Source organism: Stylophora pistillata, chromosome 13, assembly GCF_964205215.1.
Source record: "Stylophora pistillata chromosome 13, jaStyPist1.2, whole genome shotgun sequence".
NCBI classification, from domain to species: Eukaryota; Metazoa; Cnidaria; class Anthozoa; order Scleractinia; family Pocilloporidae; genus Stylophora; species Stylophora pistillata.
The window spans coordinates 8,165,252-8,183,758 of record NC_142531.1 but is presented as its reverse complement, the minus strand read 5'-3'; the positions used below and the strand labels follow the sequence as shown (position 1 = coordinate 8,183,758).

General features: G+C 38.8%; 2 protein-coding genes and 1 long non-coding RNA gene across 3 annotated transcripts; 1 reads left to right on the top strand and 2 right to left on the bottom strand.

Moving 5' to 3' along the window:
• Positions 1–55: 55 nt before the first annotated feature.
• LOC111335449 (uncharacterized) lies at positions 56–10,166 on the bottom strand. Its single transcript, XM_022941353.2, has 5 exons — positions 9,833–10,166; positions 6,189–6,320; positions 5,471–5,569; positions 886–1,079; positions 56–368 (listed from the first exon to the last, which is right to left on the bottom strand). Exons 1-4 carry the CDS (start codon positions 9,966–9,968, stop codon positions 898–900), a joined length of 549 nt encoding a protein of 182 aa, XP_022797088.2. The 5' UTR covers positions 9,969–10,166; the 3' UTR covers positions 56–368; positions 886–897.
• Positions 10,167–11,646: 1,480 nt separating this feature from the next.
• Positions 11,647–18,473, bottom strand: LOC111335460 (uncharacterized). The gene is made up of 6 exons (XM_022941362.2): positions 18,455–18,473; positions 15,730–15,990; positions 14,655–14,789; positions 14,390–14,473; positions 13,713–13,899; positions 11,647–12,617 (listed from the first exon to the last, which is right to left on the bottom strand). Exons 2-5 carry the CDS (start codon positions 15,947–15,949, stop codon positions 13,724–13,726), a joined length of 615 nt encoding a protein of 204 aa, XP_022797097.2. The 5' UTR covers positions 15,950–15,990; positions 18,455–18,473; the 3' UTR covers positions 11,647–12,617; positions 13,713–13,723.
• Positions 16,529–18,081, top strand: LOC148717468 (uncharacterized). The gene is made up of 2 exons (XR_015994784.1): positions 16,529–16,670; positions 17,939–18,081. It is a non-coding gene; the product is annotated as an uncharacterized LOC148717468 (long non-coding RNA).
• Positions 18,474–18,507: the final 34 nt, after the last annotated feature.

The window sequence follows — 18,507 nt, the reverse complement described above, 5'->3', positions numbered from 1 at the left end:
GGCCGTTGTTCGTGGGCTACTTTTCAGAACAAAGGAGAATTTCGGTTTGTGTAGGTGGAAGGAAAATAATGCGGATTTTTAATGAAATTGCGTAAATTATTGAAAAACAAGATCAACATGTGTTTGGTTGAAAGGTTGGCACGAATATTCTAGACCAATCACAATGTGAACCAAAAGGAAATCAAGGCAATCCCAGAATGCCTTCGACTCTGTTGAAATTTGCTCTAAATCACAATCCAGCTAGGGGGAGTGTTATTAATATTGGGCCACTTCATTGATATAACGGCAACCTCACAGCTATATGCGACAACAGGCTCAAGGATATTGACGTTCCATCTTGTGGGAGGACTTTTTCATCCGCCAAATCTCTGAAAGATAAACGCGCCTTTGAATAGTGTAATTCACAATATTAACACTTCATAGTGCCTAGTACACTGTAAAATCCTTTGACCCATGCTTGAGATTCCCATGGAACCCGCTTGTTACCATCGTAGATTTGTATAACAAATACAGATCTAAGGTGAAAGTACAGAGGAATCCGGCCGTAACCACTCCCACTTAACCAATATGGCCACCCCAGGCATTAATGCTCATATGTTTCCAAACGATTACTAATTTCCTGATTCCAAAAGGAATTGAAAGTCCAGTCAAGCCTTTTATTCTTGCATAACCTCATCCACCCGTTAACTTTCTTAACCGTACTTACTAATCCAAGTCGTGGTTGCTGACTTATTTAGCCCCAGTATAGGAACCGTACAAAGCTCAATCGGTTTAGCAGATTGAGACTGAAAAAAATCTCAACAGATTAACAAAACGACGAACTTCCCATATTTTACCATCATCAGTCAGCTTTTTTAAGGTGCACGAACCGCAGCGATTACTTACCTTCTTTAGCAATTAAAGTTTCCTCCAATCATTCATTTGGATTTTCTGTCCTGTTATTGGAAAATCATTCCTCCTCTTAACACATCTGCCGCACGTCAGTGGACAATGAAGCTGCATGAACTCGATATTTCCTGGGTTTGACTCCGTGCAAAACTTTTTGAATCGTTTGCACAAAGAAAGATGATCCTTGCATTCTACATACACCGCACAATGGAAACAAAGCACACTCAGAAGAGAAAAGTGATGTATATGTATATTTAACAATTATTCCACGAGCGCGCGTTGGATATGAGATGATAGTTGGCTATAATCATCTCATATCCAACAAACGCGAGCTAGTGGCATAACTATTTTATTAAAAAAAAAAAGCTAACCTTCAGAATACCCTGCCACATCATTTACATGTCATTGAATAAGAATAGCGTCTATTGTGTTATACCTCATTCTTCAAAGCCTCCCGACATATGTAAATGATGTGGACGGGTATTCTGAAGTTGCTCCAAAATAAAAACGCCTTCCAAGATATTAGACAAATCTTCTTGACTTTATTTTGTAAGAAGAAACCGGATGTTACAAGGAAGAGATATTAGATTATGGTATATTGGCTGATGTACTACCATAATGGCTAAGCCAATAAAAATTCTTGAATTGCATTATCCAATGATCCAGTTTTTAATAAATATATACATACATACATATATACAGATATACATTGATCCACCTGGCGCGGTGCACCTTTGTTGGCCTGAGAGTTCTACTAACGACATCTATATAATTATATATATGAATGATAATAGTAATAAGTTGAAAAGGTTTAATATCGATTACATTACAGTTCTGTTTCGGCTACTAGAACGTCAGCTCGAAGTCATAACCGCTGCTTTCAAGGGCTTGTTGCTAAACCGGTGCCGCTTTATCAAAGCTCTCCTTGTTCGACGAGGTCTCGTTGAGCTTTTTATTGATCGCCTGTGGTAGGTTCTTTATAATCGATGGGGGGGGGGGGGGTGATTGCTCTCACGGTGTGCTTATTGGGGCGTGTTGCCTGGTTTTATGTTGAATTGAATTGTTGACTTTCTTGACGTTAAGCTAAACCTAAGCAAGGGCATCTATGAACCATACACAAAACCAGGCAAAAAGCAGTGGTTATGTCTTCGAACTGAAGTTCCAAGCCGAAGGCAGGGCACAGCAAAGCCAAGAGCAGACCATCCAACAACAGGAAAAGAAAGTTAGGCGTCGAAATATCACATGGTTCAATCTCCCCCTTTACCAAGAACGTCACCACGAATGTGGGAAGAAAGTTCCAGGACATTGTGAACGAGTGCTTCAAAAGCAAACAGCCACTGAAGAAAATCTTCAACAGAAACACGCTGAAGCTATTCGTGTAAGCCGAACCAGCAAACACCTGGACGATGGACGGAAACTGCCTGGCGCGGAGTATTGTATACCAAGCTACTGTGAGTAGCAACAAGGGCAAAGAAACCTACATCGGCATAACCGAAGATCAGTTCAAAACAAGACACCAGAATCATATAGCTTCGCTTTAAGACAGGCGCAAAATGAATTCCACAGAACTAAGCAAGCATATCTGGTCCCTGAAGGACGTCGGCGCGGAATACACATTGTCCTGGAAAGTAATCACTCATGTCAGTACGTACACTAACATCTCAAAGAAATGTCATCTTTGTTTAACCGAAAAGTACTTCATTATACAGACACCGGACCTATGTACATTGATCAAAAGAAGCGAGCTGGCAACTACATGCTCGAGTGCTAGAAAATACCTTTACAAGTATGCACTGACTTTGATCTTTTATTTTTAAAACATTCGAGGAGAGAACATCTCGAAACAGAAATGTAATTTAATCGATTTTAAACCTTTTCAGCTTATTGATATCATTATTATCGCTCCGCAAGTCGAGCACTGTTTAGGCTTAGCGGAATATTCTTACAAACATATAATATATATATATATATATATATATATATATATATATAATTTTTTTTTAACATTATTTTTTTTACCTCGGACTAGGGGTCTCCCCCGTTAGGGACCATTCACTATCGCGGTAAGGTGGGGGGGGGGGGTTAAGAGATTTTAGGGGATCACATGGTTTTTAGGGGGAATGGAGGGCATCAGTCGTCGACAACAAAGTAAAAAAAGGGGATTATAGGAAATTGACTTTCAATTAACTACTGCCAACGAGGACAGGAAAAATACCATAGGGCCTTATGGAGGGATCAGATATATTTATGTGTAACAAAACTAAAATCTTCTGAGAGATACATCGGCGAAACAGGCCGAAGACTAGGTGATCGATTCCAAGAACACCTTCGAGACGTGGAAAGGAATGACAAGGACACATCGAAACCAGTCGCTAGACATTTTAATTTACCTCATCATTCTAAGCAACATATGGCAATCTGCGGTCTTTCCTTGCACTTAGGTAGCACGGAAAGCCGTAAAAATCTTGAACAAAAGCTCATCTTTCAAACCGGCAATCTAAATCCCACAGGGATCAACGAACGCTTTTCATGCCACTAATTTATTCATGTTTTTCTCGTTGCCATGTTCCCACCGATAACGTAGCTCCATTTTCTGCCTTTAAAAGTACACACAACCCACAATTCCCCTGTTCGCTCCGACGAAGGGCTAACGCTCGAAACGCCAGCTTTTGTAATCGTTACGGTGGCCAACTTACCATTTCAACTTTGTTGATATATCCAAATTAAAATCTTCTGATCCTAGAGGATACACATCACGACCAGTCTTTTGGAATGTTGGGTTGACTCGACTCTGAGAAATGTTACAAAATTGCTCCCCAGATTGCCCAGCAACATTTTAGCCCACGGGTTCATTAGCCGCAAGGAGAGTGGAAATAATTTATGTAAGTTGGAAAATTGTCGTGCGGCTTCGCAGATGCTGAAGCTAGCTATTCTTGCGCGCACAACTCAGAATAAAATCGTTTGTAACTGTTGCTGTTTTCATGTCAAAGGTAAATGGATTCTTATACAAATATTCGAAGATAGCAGCAGTATGCAAGTGCTCTCGGTCATTACTGACACCAGGCGGGTTTCATCCCTTTTCATCCAAACACTGATATGTATATTCTCAATACTGTTCTCTACACATTCCCTATAAGGTGCTGCAAGGATAATTTGTTTAACAATCAAGACCCTTTCTAGTTGGTGATCATTTTCTTTATTCTCATGACCATAATGTGTAACTCGGCAGTGATACTCAGGAGAAGTTAGATGCTCGTCAATCTCAGGAGTTACGGGGTTTACAAGCAGTAAATAAATATATTTCATTATTAAAAACTGGGTCATTGAATAATGCAATTCAAGACTTTTTATTGACTTAGCCGTTATGGTATATGAGCCAATATACCATAATCTAATGTCTTTACATTGTAACATCCAGTTTCTTCTTACAAAATAATCTCATATATCATCTCATATCGCGCTCGTGGAATAATTGTTAATTAGACGTTTAGTTGTGAAGTATCGCTGAGAAATTTTTACCAGTTGTGCCGTATTTTGACGAGCTCGTAGGGCGAGTCAAAATACAAGCAACGAGTAAAAATACTCAGCAATACTACACAACAAAATGTCCAATAAGAGATTTATTATCCAACACGCCAAATTGTTATTTCAGTGCGGGCGAAATTTCGTGGATATTCCTGGAGTTCAAATATCGCATGATATTTGTACTCGTCTCGCGCGTTATTTGTACTCCACGAAGCACAGTTGGATAATATTATCTTCTATAGGGCCATGGTTGTTCCAATGATGAAAATGATACATTAAAAGTCGCCTTTGTTTTGCATGTGTACCGAGGTGATGTTCATGAATAGACCCTTTTAACGTTAACGCCGCCATTTTGCCGGGGGTGCAAAACTGCTGGGGCGAACGCAAAATGTGCAGTGAATGTATGGGAAAAGTTGAGTTAAAGTGATGCTCGATAATTTGAGGAAGGTTGACATCGTGCAATTTCTATGAATTACAAACTAAAGATACCAAAGCTACCAGTTTACCGATCAATTTTGAGAAATGAAGTCTAGCGAAAAAAGCCGCAAATTAAGATTTTGATTTTCCATATATTTGTCTCTAAAACCAAGCCGCCGTTTGCGGGAAAATTTAAAAGCATTTGTATGAAAAACTAAAAATAAGATTTCTTACTTCTCAGCGAGCCTGAACCCTTCACATTTAATCGGTAACATCTTTTGCCTGGTATCTTTACTTCGTAATTTATGGAAATTGCAGACTGTCAACCTTCCTCAAATTATCGAGCATCAATCTCCCGACTTTTTCCATACATTCACTGTACATTTTGGGCTTGCCCCCAGCAGTCTTGCACCCCCGGCAAAATGGCGGCGATAACCTTAAAAGGGTCTATTATTGTGGCAACTCACGGCACTAAAACTTGTTATTAATTCACCATAATTAGATCACTGAGAGACACAAGGCCTATACGTATCTGTGGCTAAGCTCTCTTTTCAAGGGTAATCCATACATCGATGAGCTGAGTCCCAGAAGCCGTTCATTTTCTTAGCAGTATTTTTTTTTCCTTTGCTATTTTACTCACCAGGGCAGCCCTTCCTGCCATAGGGATCTTGGCTGGGTGTGCTAGCGTCCCAACAGCATCCATTCCTGCTTGTTCTGCAGTCTTCGAGAGGTTCTCCACCTTAACAAACAATATCAACCGTTCTATTTATTATTGCTCTTCTGTTGGATTATTTTTATACTTCTTACTTCCTCAGGAGAGCAATATTCCTCGCTTAGGAAGTCAGTCACCAATTATTGATTTCATATCGCTGTATTCTACATTTAGGTATGTTCAGTTACCGTAACAAGAAGACTAAAACCAATATGGACTCAGGTATTCCAGGGTAAATTTCTGGGAAGTAGCTTGGTTACGTCCTAACCTCGTAACAGGGCTCACCCGATTACTTTTGTTGAGAGGAGGCATTAGAAAACGATTGAAGAATGTCGAGGCGTGATTGATATACACTTAAAGCTTAAACCAGAACTTTTTGTTGAAGCGCGCTATCTTTTTTTTGATCAAGACGGGTAATGTCACCCTAATAGTTATTACGGGTCATGGAATAATTATCTTCAAAATGAAAAGCATTGCCCATTTTGCTGCTCATCAAGTTAGTAAGTAAGTAAGTAAAATCTTTTATTTAAAGACGATGAGAATGAAAGTATTACATGCTTTGTCGGTCGTTGATTCATTTAATTTGCTGAAAGATTTATTGCAAAGATTATATTTCGTGTATGCGCCCCTGGACAGAGTTACTTACAGTAGTGACAACTTGCAGAGCAGCTTCTTTCCAGCTTTTTTTTCAGCTGATCAATGATCGTGTTACACACTCCGTGTCCCAGTTCGTTGATTACCTTCATACAAGTATGGTGTGAACCTTCGTCTTTGCATTCTGCGAGAGAAAAATTCACAAAAAGGAAGTGCGGGTAAATCTATCTTAAAGTAGCGATTTATCGTGAGGAAAACTCAAACACGCCTGGCCATTTGTTATGTTACGTTTTTGTAGGGCATGGAATTTGGCATGTCGTTTGAGAGAGAAGCCCTGCCTGATCCCGTAAATCCCAAATAGCATACATCGGACCAACACTTAAGGTCTTAAAACAAGTGAGAAGAATATGCTACCTTTCTATAACGTCAAGAAATGGTTAGATATTCTAGTCTTCTCGGATAGGGACGAATAAATGGAGGTCCCGTCTCCAGCAGGGTTGGTGTAGGAGACGTTAATTTCCCACACACTAGATTACTGTGTGATGGATGTCCTCCCCTGGGGTGGTTGCTGGGTGGAAATTGGCCCTGAAAAGCCCCCATGTGGAGTGGTCAGTTAATATATGTATGTATGTATGTATGTATGTATGTGTGTATGTATGTATGTATGCATGTATGTATGTACATAAAGTCCCGTTTGTTTCGTCGTGAGTGGAAAAATAGCCTTAGCCCGTGGGTTAAAGACGTAACTAGATCATTGATTATTTAAATTGCGTTTTTCCTAGTTTTTCCAAATTTTCTGGTTGTTATATAAAACCCTAGAGATAGATGCGCACTAAAATATGATGCCACCCAAAATTACGTGGCAGTGGAACCTTATTTGCCACCGCTGAGGACGAGATCGTGATCGTGGCGTGCAAGTTCAAGCCGCGCACCGCATTAACAAGGCATGCCGAGCAAAAATTGCGCGTTGAAGGCTTTCTACAACTAAAACGAGAACGCCTTCCTTTATGAAGAACTGCCAAAAATTGGCAGCCGCCAAAATTGAGGCGGGTGATAAGGACATCAGTTGCGGATTTGCGCGCAAACAACATTGTTACAGCAGGATGATCCTTAACTTCTCGTAAACAAAGTTTTTATACAATTTGATCAGTACCCTTTACTACTTCTATGTCAGTTCCAGCGTCAACATCAGATTTTAGTTTGAGAACACTTTGCTTAAGTGTTACGCACTGCTGTTATATCTTTCGTGCGTTGGCAAATGAGTTGACACTGTATTATATTTGGCAGAGGTTACTCGTTTGTGACTTCACAGTGAAACGATCGCTAAGTCCCTTGTAGTGATGTAAACATTTGATCGCCGTATCTCAACCTTCAGGATTTTATACATTTTCTGTGACTTAGTTAAAAGAATTGAGGAAGACATTTTATAAATGATAGTTTTTTTGTGTCATACGACAGAAAGACAGTGCAAACAAATTTGTTACTTTTTTTAATTTGAAGATTAAAATTCCTTGGGGTTATATCTCGATTTGGAAATCTATACATGACAGTAAAATATCTAGATCCTTCCGTTGTTGTGTTCATTTTTAAAACTGATGGTATCAGTACAGTGACCAAAATTGATACAAACGGAAAATCTGATATTCGTCAGTCAGAGTTAATCCTATGGTGATCGATTCAGTTATAGCTCAGATTCTTTTAAAGTGAGCGAGGTCACGGAGATCGGCATCTTACAAGTTGAAAAGTGTTTTGCATGACGCGCGGAAAAAAAATTGCCAGGTATTAGTACTGCAAATATCTAGATGGATTTGGCTACACTTAAAATATTGGAATTCTCATAGGAATTCTCATTTCCTCTTACGGAAAACTTGAAAGCAAATGTGCTCAGAGCTTGTTCATGGTGGTCAGAAACTGAAGCTTTAAGTTAAGGGGGCTCTGACGAATACTTAGTATTCGTTTGTTGCACCATCTGTCATTATATGTCATGAAACACCGATTTTGCTTTGTCTGATTGTTGCCTAAAACTTTGTTTCTTTCGTATTTGGTCGAACTGCGGACATGTACCAATCCTTCAGCCTCTTTTTTCCTTTAAAATATATTTATAGATATATTTACATTTTTTTTTTGAAATGACAACTTTGATGTTATTTAAGGGCATGCGAGCTACAAGGTCATTTTATGACGTGCACAAAAGACTGGGTTCAAACGCTTCCGGAAGCTATAAAGCCATTTTGCGATGTGCGGTAAAGACTGGGTTCAGATATTTTTAGAAAGAAGAGTGAAGGGACAATAAAAGCCCTTGTTCTTTTCTATTCGAGTGATGAACGTCTCTCCGTCATTTCGGCTTGAGAAAAAAGAAAGGCAAGGAAAATATTACATCCCATAAAAGCATGAGGGTCGTACCTTGCGATTTCGAGATCGGTTGTTGCAATAACTGAGTTACAAAACAGCACTGTGCAGTGGTGACGGAGTAGGCTCATACACTACGCTGACATGAGATATGTGATTAGCATTGTGAGAAACGTCATGAGTGCCGGAATGGAAAAGTTATTATCTAGTCCGTCAAAAACAAGTATGATGTACTTTTGTCAGCCACTTAACCTTTGAAGGTTTTTACGGCCGTGTACGTGTTGATATTTATAGATTTTGTTTTAAAACACTGAAAAAGGATAAAGTTTGACGACTTGTATCAGACATGTTTAAAGTCGTGGACGACTTATATCAGATATATTTAAAGTCATTCCTCACCAAATCATCTAAAACAAATCTATTCAGTCTGTATTCCCCACTGCCCTCTGATACAGGCTTGACATTGAAAATTTTAGATTAACAAAAAAAAGATCAACACATTTTCTGTTACTAACCATATCTAGCGCTAGCGTGATATATAACTGCACAGATGTATGTAGTGAAGATCGATTTTGGTAAAAGAAGAATGTTTCATTGATTCCAGTCTAATTCGCTCGCTGCAAGACTTGAAAATGTTTGCGTGCACTGAAACAAATCAACGGTATTCCCCGAACACTTTGGTAATAAGACCATCTACGGTGTGGGAATTGATTTTTTTACCGTGCATACACTGCTTCTGCTTTTCATATAAATTCAAAAGCCTGTGGGATGTTTAATGAAAGGTGTCCCTTGTTTTCAGACTTAAAAACGCTTGCGTGTACTAAAGAAAACAAAACGACCACCTAGTGTTCCCTGAACATTTGAGAAACAAGGCCTCGCTATGACGTGTGAATTGATCTTTCTCGCGACGAAGCTTCTGTCTCCCATTTGAGATTTAAAGCTTGTGGAATGTGCCTCAAGAGGTAACCTTGTTTTTCATGTTTCACGCAATAAGTGTTTTTCAGTCATTCCAGAGTGTGAAAAGGGAGAAACGAAACCACACATTGTAAAATTGTCTAAAAAAAAAAAACAACAAAAACAACAAAAAGAAACAATCGACCGTTAAGTCATTTAGGATGCTCTTCATGGTAAAATGCCAAGAGATTTTGCAATCGAAAATAACAGGTAAAAATAAATACAATCTTGGTAGGATTCATTCTGTTTCCCAGATTTGCTTAATCAAGTTTAACCAATGGATCAACCCCTAACAGAATTTGCCGGCATTCGATTCTTGTGAATAAAGTGCACGGTGTTAAAGCTACGATTACGGAGATGCTATATGTTAATCTTTTCGATGGCAACTCATACCTCCACTGTTCCGTAGCCTGTTTCTTGCTGTCAGCCTTTTGCTAGCCCTACTTGTGGGACTTTGTGCAAAAGCTTGACAGAGGATCAAAACCACGACGAGGAAGGATAAGAAGAAACTCCTTCCTAAAATTCCCATGCTTCGTGGATGTTGAACTCGGTATTCCGGCCACTCGTCTTTTTGGAAAAGAAAAAGAATGCTTGAAGAATGTTCTACGGTGGGTTTATATATCAGTTATAAGAGGGGGCGTAGTCGACGTCAGTCGAGATAGAAAAAATCAATTATTCTCCGCACGCATATCAAGTAGAACTGAATGTCACGCTTTGTTCATTGAATTGATAAAGATCTTTTGTGCTTAAAAATGGCAGTTTGTTAATCCTCCAGAATTACCTCATCTTCTATGAGATGACCCGTAAGGTATTTATGTATACAAGAACATCCGTTGCAGCCTCGTGTTACGTTGCTTTTTGGTGCTGTATTGCTGTAATTAAATGAACTTGAGTATTTTCAACTCTTAATTCCCCCTTTTATAAATCAGTACAGGTACTTGTAACACCTTTTGAAAAAGTCGTATCTGCTGGAAGCTAATTGATTTAACAATCCGACACGTGTTAGTTGCTGGATGTCCTACTTTTAACAAGCCGACCGCAAAGCTGGTGGCTACTTTTTATAAGAGTAAAATACGTTTTCTTTAGGTTCGTTTCTTATTACTTCATATTGTTTTAAGAAATTTGTTCTTAACTTTCCTTTTCCGCAGATGAATTAAAAAAGGCAGTAAAATAGTTTCCTGATAAAGTGAGTTGTTATCCCACTCCCCGTCGCGTGGTAATTTCTGCACTCACGCACAGACGCGTGAGTATGTAAGCCCTCTCAATAGGTAAGGTTTCTATATCATATAGCTGAAATGTTTTTGGAAAATCTTTAGAAAACACCATCCAAATGCGCATAACTAAGGTTGTGGTCTTACAAAAGTATAATGACCACTCCCTCAAAAATGCAAAATATAGAGCGAATGAAATGATTAAACTGGTAGAGAAAAAAAAAAACACCAAATGAGGGGGCAGTGAGGAATGAGGATTCGATAAAGCGCTTGAAAAAGGATACCCTACTTACGCACGCTTTTGTTTGAGTAACCGATACTTTGAATAGTAATTGTATAGTGGTCTTTTTGTCAGTGTCACTGTAGATGAGGAGCTCGTGTCTCTCTTGTATTAGTCTCCGAAAAATTCGACTTCACAAGGTCTCGAGGCTGTCTTGTTCCCAAGTAGGTGACTATATTTGAGATCTTACACACTTGTCTAATGGCTTACGACGCGTAAGCTTCTCCCGGTTTCTATAGTTTGAGGCGACTCATATGACGCATGCTAATACACGGCAGAATACCCCCTCCCCCCTTCCCCCTTCCCCACCCAACAAACTTTCGCCGGGTTACTGGATGCAAAGAAGCACTCAGTACTCAGATAGTTACAAGACCTTTCATATCGTGGGTAGTTCGAGGACAAAATTCTATGTTCCAAATTCCAAATTCTATGTTCCAAATTCTATGTTCCAAACGTGACCATTGAGGTTACGTTTGGAACATAGTAATTGCTTTTGAGGTTAACTTTCTTTCCTTTAAAGGACAGTGACCCGATTGGTTAATATCGAATTTCAATTGTACTGTAGAAGCAGAGCCACCTTAATTAGTTGGGTACGCAGGACAAGCTTGAGAAAGAAAAACGAGCAGTCATGAAAATTGAACATGGAAGTCACAGGTAGGGGATAAATCAGGGAATTTGAACACGGAGAAGCCTGGATAAGACGAAAATCAGTCACATTTCTTTCTCAAATTTCTCTTTATGCTGGTTTCTTTCACTGATGAAAGATACTTAAACTTTACAGTTACTCATGAATTTTTTAATAAAGTTTATAGATTCTTGTGAAACATATAGTTTCCCCTTGTAATGTCAGTTGAACTTGGTCTGTGAAAGTACACACTTCCGTCGTTTTATAATATTTCTAATTATTTGGTACAATTTCTGGAGCAAGAAACATTATAATAGTCGATAAGAGTTAAATGAAAATGAAAAAGAGGCTGGTGTTAAGTTTTCAAGAAAATCAATCTTTCTATGTTACGTGTAGGAATTATCAATTCCTGCACACTGCATGAGACGTGCAGAGAATGTGAGGGGAAGTTAAAAGCCGTCTTCAGGTTTAATTTGAAAAATTGTTCGTTCGGTTTTTTATATAGGGAAATTTTTACTTTTTTCAGGGAAAAGTCAGGGAAGGAATTTCATAAACTTTTTGTCTGTAGTAACCATGATTAAGAGGAATCAAAATTACACATCGCGCCTTTCGTGATGACCTGCTAAGTTTGATCAACAAAGGATGCTTCGGTAAGCTTCTTTGGAAGCTGCGCCGGCTATTAGATTTATTCCGATTTATTTCGGTCAATTGAAACTTGTTCAATGAAACGTAACGTATCTATAATCTCGATTGGTCCGAGACTGTTATAAATAGTAGATGTTAGTGAAACGTGCGTGAAAACAACTTCATCTACATTGCCAAACTGTAATAATTCTGTTTTCCAGATATGAAGGGCGCTCCTGATTTAAACGCATGATTATTTTTAGAGTCTTAAAATCTGTTTATTTACATCAAACATCGTCCACATGTGCCTCGTAATTCGCCTTCTTGGTGGAGGTCCTCTTTAATCAAAACTGATGCCTCACCAAAAATACGTATCGTTTGTAAAATTCAAATAAGAAAGAACCGTCCACCAACTTTATATTGCAGTTCAGACACAATCTGAAAGAAAAAAACGATAGTGAAATTTTTTAGACATGGTGATGTGCGATTTCGGGGGGGGGGGTATACTTAACCCTCTCCCTCCCAACGTTTGAATACTGTCTGCCGTAAATTTCTTAATAATAATAATCTTTATCCTCTCAAGATAAAAGTACATATCTCAAGTTACAATATTAAAAAGAGTACAGTTTCATATCTGAAAACATGGTTTTAAAATTCTACCCAATAACTATTAGTTGACGATATTCTTTACTCGCGTCACCATTCTCCACGAAATTGAATTAAAATTTGATGACGAAATTTTTGGTAACCCCAAGGAGGAGAGGGATCAAACCTAAAACCCTTTGACCCCTGACAGAGACTGAATGTAGTTTCTCCTTAAAATATCACCCCTGAATCACACATTAAGTTTAGTAGAATAGAGGAAATGATCACCCACAGATGAAGCTGTCGATTGTTAGACAAATTCTCCTTATTTGTACCTTAGAAAATGTGTAGAGCTGTATGGAATCAAGGTTTAAAGCCCTTCCTATTTGAATGCCATGATATTCAAACCGCCATTATCTCTACGGCTATAACCAGACTGAATGAAAGTCCCAAAAATTGTCGACGAGATCTCAATACTAAAACGTGAAAAAATGTTGGAATCGCGGAAGAACGCGACCCAACCAATCGAGATTTTGTTTTGTCACATAGTTCTGTTCATGATTCCAAGATTTCTTTTTAGGTCAAGTGAAAGAGATACATCCCTACAGCCAAGAGTTTGACCATTCTTTTTTTTTTCATGATATTTTTAGAGCAATTTTCAATTCAGCGTCGAAAGTAATCAGGGAGTTTCGTTTTACTTCGCACCGTGATTGGTACAGAAAACTCGCGCCAATTTTTTAATCAGCCAGTCAGACTTAAAACTAAAACCAATCACGACTTAGGTCGCCCGCGTTCTCGCGCGCTTTTGGCTGTTTGGTTGTTTTTACTTTTAGTTCTCATTGGCTCTGAAAGGTATTTTCCCTTCTTCTGATTGGCCGTTTGAGATTGCTTTGGTTTTGAACACACAATCACAGAGCGCTCCAAAAGGAAGACTCAATTACTACTCACCTTCGACCAAATCAAAGCTTGCTCCAGTCCCTCATGGTAACAGGTCTTCCTCTTCTCGCTCCAGGCCTATCTCTACACTGTCCGCAAGTCACTGGGCAGTGCAGTCTCATAAACTCTTTGTTCGCCTCTTTACTTGTTTGACAGAACCTTTTGAATCTTTTGCAAAGGCGCATGTGATCCTTGCATTCTGACCAAATAATGTGTAAACGAGATTTGAAGTTAAGTAGACAATATCGAGTTCGATTCCAAACGAAGTCACTTGCATGAAAATCAATCATTATTGCGACGTTCAATTTTGCGAAAAGTAACCGATTTTGTATCTTAGTTACACAACCAATAGTGTGATGGTTATTGTATTTTTTAACTTTTACCTTTTCTGAGCTGGTAACACAAAAAAATCTGAAACTTTTGTAACGTTGAAAGAAAGCAAGATTCCTTCCCAAAAGAACAACAATCAGTCACGCAGCTTTCTTGTCAAATTGCAGTCCATGGTTGCCTTTTGCCAAGCAATTTTTTTTTCTTGCAGTGGTTGTTTTGTTAAAGTAAAAATGGCCTTACTAATCTTAAAGAAGCCAAGCACAACTCATTGAACTACCAAAAATATGCCAACGAGAGTGAACAAAAGAGGCGTATTATTGACCCTTAGTAAATTCGCTGTAAAGGTATTTTTTTACTACCTGGGCAGCTTGCTCTGCCACGTGGTGTGTATCTGTCCCAACAACAGTCTCCAGTTCTCTCGCAGCTGATTTCAGTTTTTCCACCTAAAACAAAATTGTTGTGGTTATTTGTCAGCAAAAATGTAAAATCAAAAGTACTAAATAGTAAAAATGTAAGTAGAGTTACTGCAGCGGCAACTGTACGGGAGTGACCGTGGATTGAATTGTTTTGTCAGCGCGAAGGGCAAAAATAGTGGCAGAACCTCAGAATTACACAACAACTTACAATAGTTGCAAGTCTTTGCACAGCTCCTCTCCAGTTTGTACTTCAGCTGGTCGATCTTCACTTCGCACACCTGGATGCCAAGTTCTTTGACTACTTTTACACAGGTCTCATGTGCCTCTGGTTTATCTTTGCACTCTACAAGCAACAGAACATTTATTAAACTTAATTTATCCTTCATCTTTGAACCCTCATATTTCTTAGCCACAAAACTATTCATCCTTTAAGGGATGATGCCAATTAACAACTCTTTCCCTCCCCCCTCCATACATTTCCTAAGGTTGTTGACATCGAAATTGGTTTGACAACCAAGACTCTATTTTGTTAGAGATCATTTCCTTCATTCTTAAAACCTAAATGTTCGATTCAGGGGTGATATTGTAAGGAGGAATTCGATGTTACTCGCTCTTGGATATAAATATCTTACGCGACGTGACCTTTGTTACTAGTACTGTCTACCATCATGGCGATATGAAAAGGAAATGCCCGGAAAAGATACGAGACCAGTGGGAGTGTTCTTATTTCAACTTTGATATATGGGATGCCCTAGTTTTTCACTCCGGAAGCGCCACTTAAGGTCAATCATTAGTTTTGAAAAGAATTAAATTTATCCCTCTTGTGTGATGAAAATCTTGTGTCCGATATAATTCTTTGATTTGTTACTTATCCATTTTCTTCTTTTTGTTTGTTTACTGAGGTACTTTAGAATTTCACATTACGATCAAGACAGTTAGTGCCATTCATTTGAAGTACAGATGGCCGTCTTACCACTTAGTTACAAAACCATGGCGAGTTTAATGAAGAGTTAGCTAGAATATATATAACCGTGAAAACCCATAATCGCCTAAACATCGCCAACGAAATGACAAGAAGCTTTTAAAAACATTTATCAAGTTTGAACTACATGTTGGTGAAAGCGTAATTCGCAACAACTAGAATGCCTATATCGTCAAAACCCTGTTTTGGAATTAAGAAGATGTCTAACTCACTAGCAAAGCTTTAAGTGTATTACTACGATTTTCATTGTGTCCAGTATGAAAAATACTAAATACTAAAAACGAAAAAATAAAACACTTGCCTCCGTCTCGAAGCCTTTTTAGAGCGCTGTACCTCAGAGCCATCGCACGGCTCGTAGACGTGCGACTTGCCCCTCGCCTGCTTCCGTGGATTTTTCTGTAAGACCCTCTCTGGATGGTCCGAGAGGATGAAGATGACCTCCGTTGGGCTAAACCTTCGCTGAGTAATAAGACTACGAGCAGCAGAAGATGTAGCCACGAACTCCTCGTGAAACTCGCCATGGTTTTTTCTCCGTTCTGTTACTTCCTCAGTTCTGTTAAATCTGAAAAAAGTACGCACGTCAGCGCGTTTTATAACTTGTTAAGGTGGGTGCGGAAAAACTAGGAGTGATATAAACCATGCCGACACGTGCCATACAGCTTAGTAGTTCTTGCAAAATTGCCAGATGTCTTCTTGTCACGTTTTACGTAAATCCACCCACATAATCACCCTTTCTTATTATAAGTAAACGACCGCCTTTAATTATGAGGTCAAGTTTGATCTCCATGAAAGAGTTTATGGGCTGAATGTTGCACTGGGTTTTATGCCATCCTCCGCGTGTATTCGTGAAGAGTTTCTGTTAGTTGGACTCATTGAAAAACTGAGATATCGAATCCCCTCATCTTTTTAAAAATGCAATTTTTATCGTTTCTTTGATTACTTTCCCATATGATGTAACACAACTCTTAAGAAAATCTTTCCAAAAGATTTCCACAAACGAAAGACATTAGTTCCCAGCGTGAACTTTGCCCGGAACAGAATTTCGCGCGTTGTCCCTCTTTCTAAAAATACCATCCGATCATTTTTCAGAGCGATTAAGGTTCAAGGCGAATATTTTCCCGCTGTGTTTGTTTGTTGTCCAGCCGTAAGCTCACACTGAGATAATAGGGAATTATGTGGTTTCCGATGTTGGTATAAAGAGAATTCTTTCGGAATTCGTTTGGAAGGAGTCAACCACTCGCGGTACGTTGAAACCTTTCGTGATTAGAAATGTAATTTTCGAAAGCTGTTTGCGAGGTTGTTTCAGACGTCGCGACGTAAATGACTTTCGGCTCTGTTATAACGTGAGCTCTCTCCCTCGAAACGAGGCATTTATTCGTAAACAAGGGTTTTTCGACGCCATAATTGAAGAATATGCGTGTGATAGGCACGCATGGATATTATAAAAGGACTTCTGTTAACTACTCGTCGAACTAAGGATTCCTATTGACAGTCTTCCTGATTTCTAAATTTGGAAACCCCTGAGATATCTCCATTCGGTATCCTATCGTTCCCCGTCCAATTCCCCCATCCCACCATACCCGTAGATTTTCAAGCATGAAAAATATTCGTTATCTTTAAGTCAAACAGTAAATACAAATTACACACTGTGGAATTTTGGAACAGCTTTTGAGGTTTCTAGACCTTTCTCAGTGAAATATTTTTAACAACAAGGTCTGGTCCGTTCATTAATTGACGGCTAAATATCAATCGGATAGATCTAATAACATTACTCGACAGACTTCTAAACTTATATCTTCATTTTCCATTCAGGATGTGACGTAAGTCACCTCCTTTAAGATTTTGTGGTTGTCATGTCCCCTTATCTTTAAGGAAAATAAACGTGAGATGCGGGAAAGAGTGGGCTATGGAAAGTAAATTTAAATGACGTCTTAAAGAAATCACGTGGCAAAACAGGTTCACGTGAAAGAACCGCGATCACTTTTTCTTTTGTTGTAGTCCTGGTTGGACAGAAACGTTTCACCATGTGTTCGCTATGTGAGCAACCCTTTTTTTTTTTTGTGACCAAAAATAACAATGCCTTGCATACCCTGAGTAAGATTAAAGATACTGTTGCCCTGCCTCTAAAAAAAGATCAAATCATGCCGAATGGTTAGGTATCATTACAGAGAAAAATTCTTATTTTTTTGTTTTCTAATACGGAGATGCTAGGGAAAATGGTGCGCCTGGTGAACTATTATATGTCAGCTTTCAATTTAACGTCGATTTCTGATTAAAGAAAACTGTTTGTAACCATTTATACTATTTTAATTCGGGTTTTCCCAGTTGGCACGCAGCAAGAAATGGCCAAAATTTTTTCCACTGTAGTTGAAAGAGGTATTCAAACAACCTATTTCAAAATCAAGTATTATGTTTCAATTCGTTGACTTTAGAAAAAGATGTTCGCAAACACCCTCAAAAATGATTGAAGCTCAATATAGCTTAAATGCAATAAACTCCATATTCTCTAGGTGCCGGTGATGTCCTACCGAAAACAGGGGAGTTTCCTGTGTTTCTGACGTTGTCAAGTTCATCCTTTTTAAGTATAAGACTCTTTCATGAAAACGTAAATTGTGTCCAAAGTAAATTTAAAAAAATCTGTTTTCGTCACTGACACGGAATATGGGTAAATGTCCGCTTGGCTGGCGATCTGAAAACTGTCATACATATTAACTCTATTCGTTGCATTTTCAGTAGCAAACTGAAACGTCACCCGATCATGATCTTCTCTCCTTCTATCGAGTTGACCGCCCAGTCAACTGACTCCTGCAGTGTTGTTACAGACATCCTAACCTTCGTAAACCCTTCCTACGATTAGGGAATTGTGTAAACCACAAACGCTTAGAAATCCATGATGTGAAATCTCACGAAAAGTAACACACTTTTGGATACAAAGACCAACGTTAAAGTTTCCACAGGAAAGATCAAGCTTCGCCTCTCTATCTTATGTTTGTTATTTCCAAAGCTTTCACGATTTACCTACGTACCTCAAATTTAGCTCCTGAGTTGAAAGTAGGTTGATGTAGGTTTTCGGAAGTCT

Coding starts and splice junctions, on each gene's coding strand:
- LOC111335460 (XM_022941362.2), bottom strand. CDS start 15,949: ATGGCGAGTTTCACGAGGAGTTCGTGGCTACATCTTCTGCTGCTCGTA. Junction 14,474..14,654: donor TGCAAAGACTTGCAACTATT/GTAAGTTGTTGT, acceptor ATTTTGTTTTAG/GTGGAAAAACTGAAATCAGC. Junction 13,900..14,389: donor TGGCAGAGCAAGCTGCCCAG/GTAGTAAAAAAA, acceptor TTATTTGGTCAG/AATGCAAGGATCACATGCGC.
- LOC111335449 (XM_022941353.2), bottom strand. CDS start 9,968: ATGGGAATTTTAGGAAGGAGTTTCTTCTTATCCTTCCTCGTCGTGGTT. Junction 6,321..9,832: donor CAGGCTACGGAACAGTGGAG/GTATGAGTTGCC, acceptor TTTCTCTCGCAG/AATGCAAAGACGAAGGTTCA. Junction 5,570..6,188: donor CTCTGCAAGTTGTCACTACT/GTAAGTAACTCT, acceptor TTGTTTGTTAAG/GTGGAGAACCTCTCGAAGAC.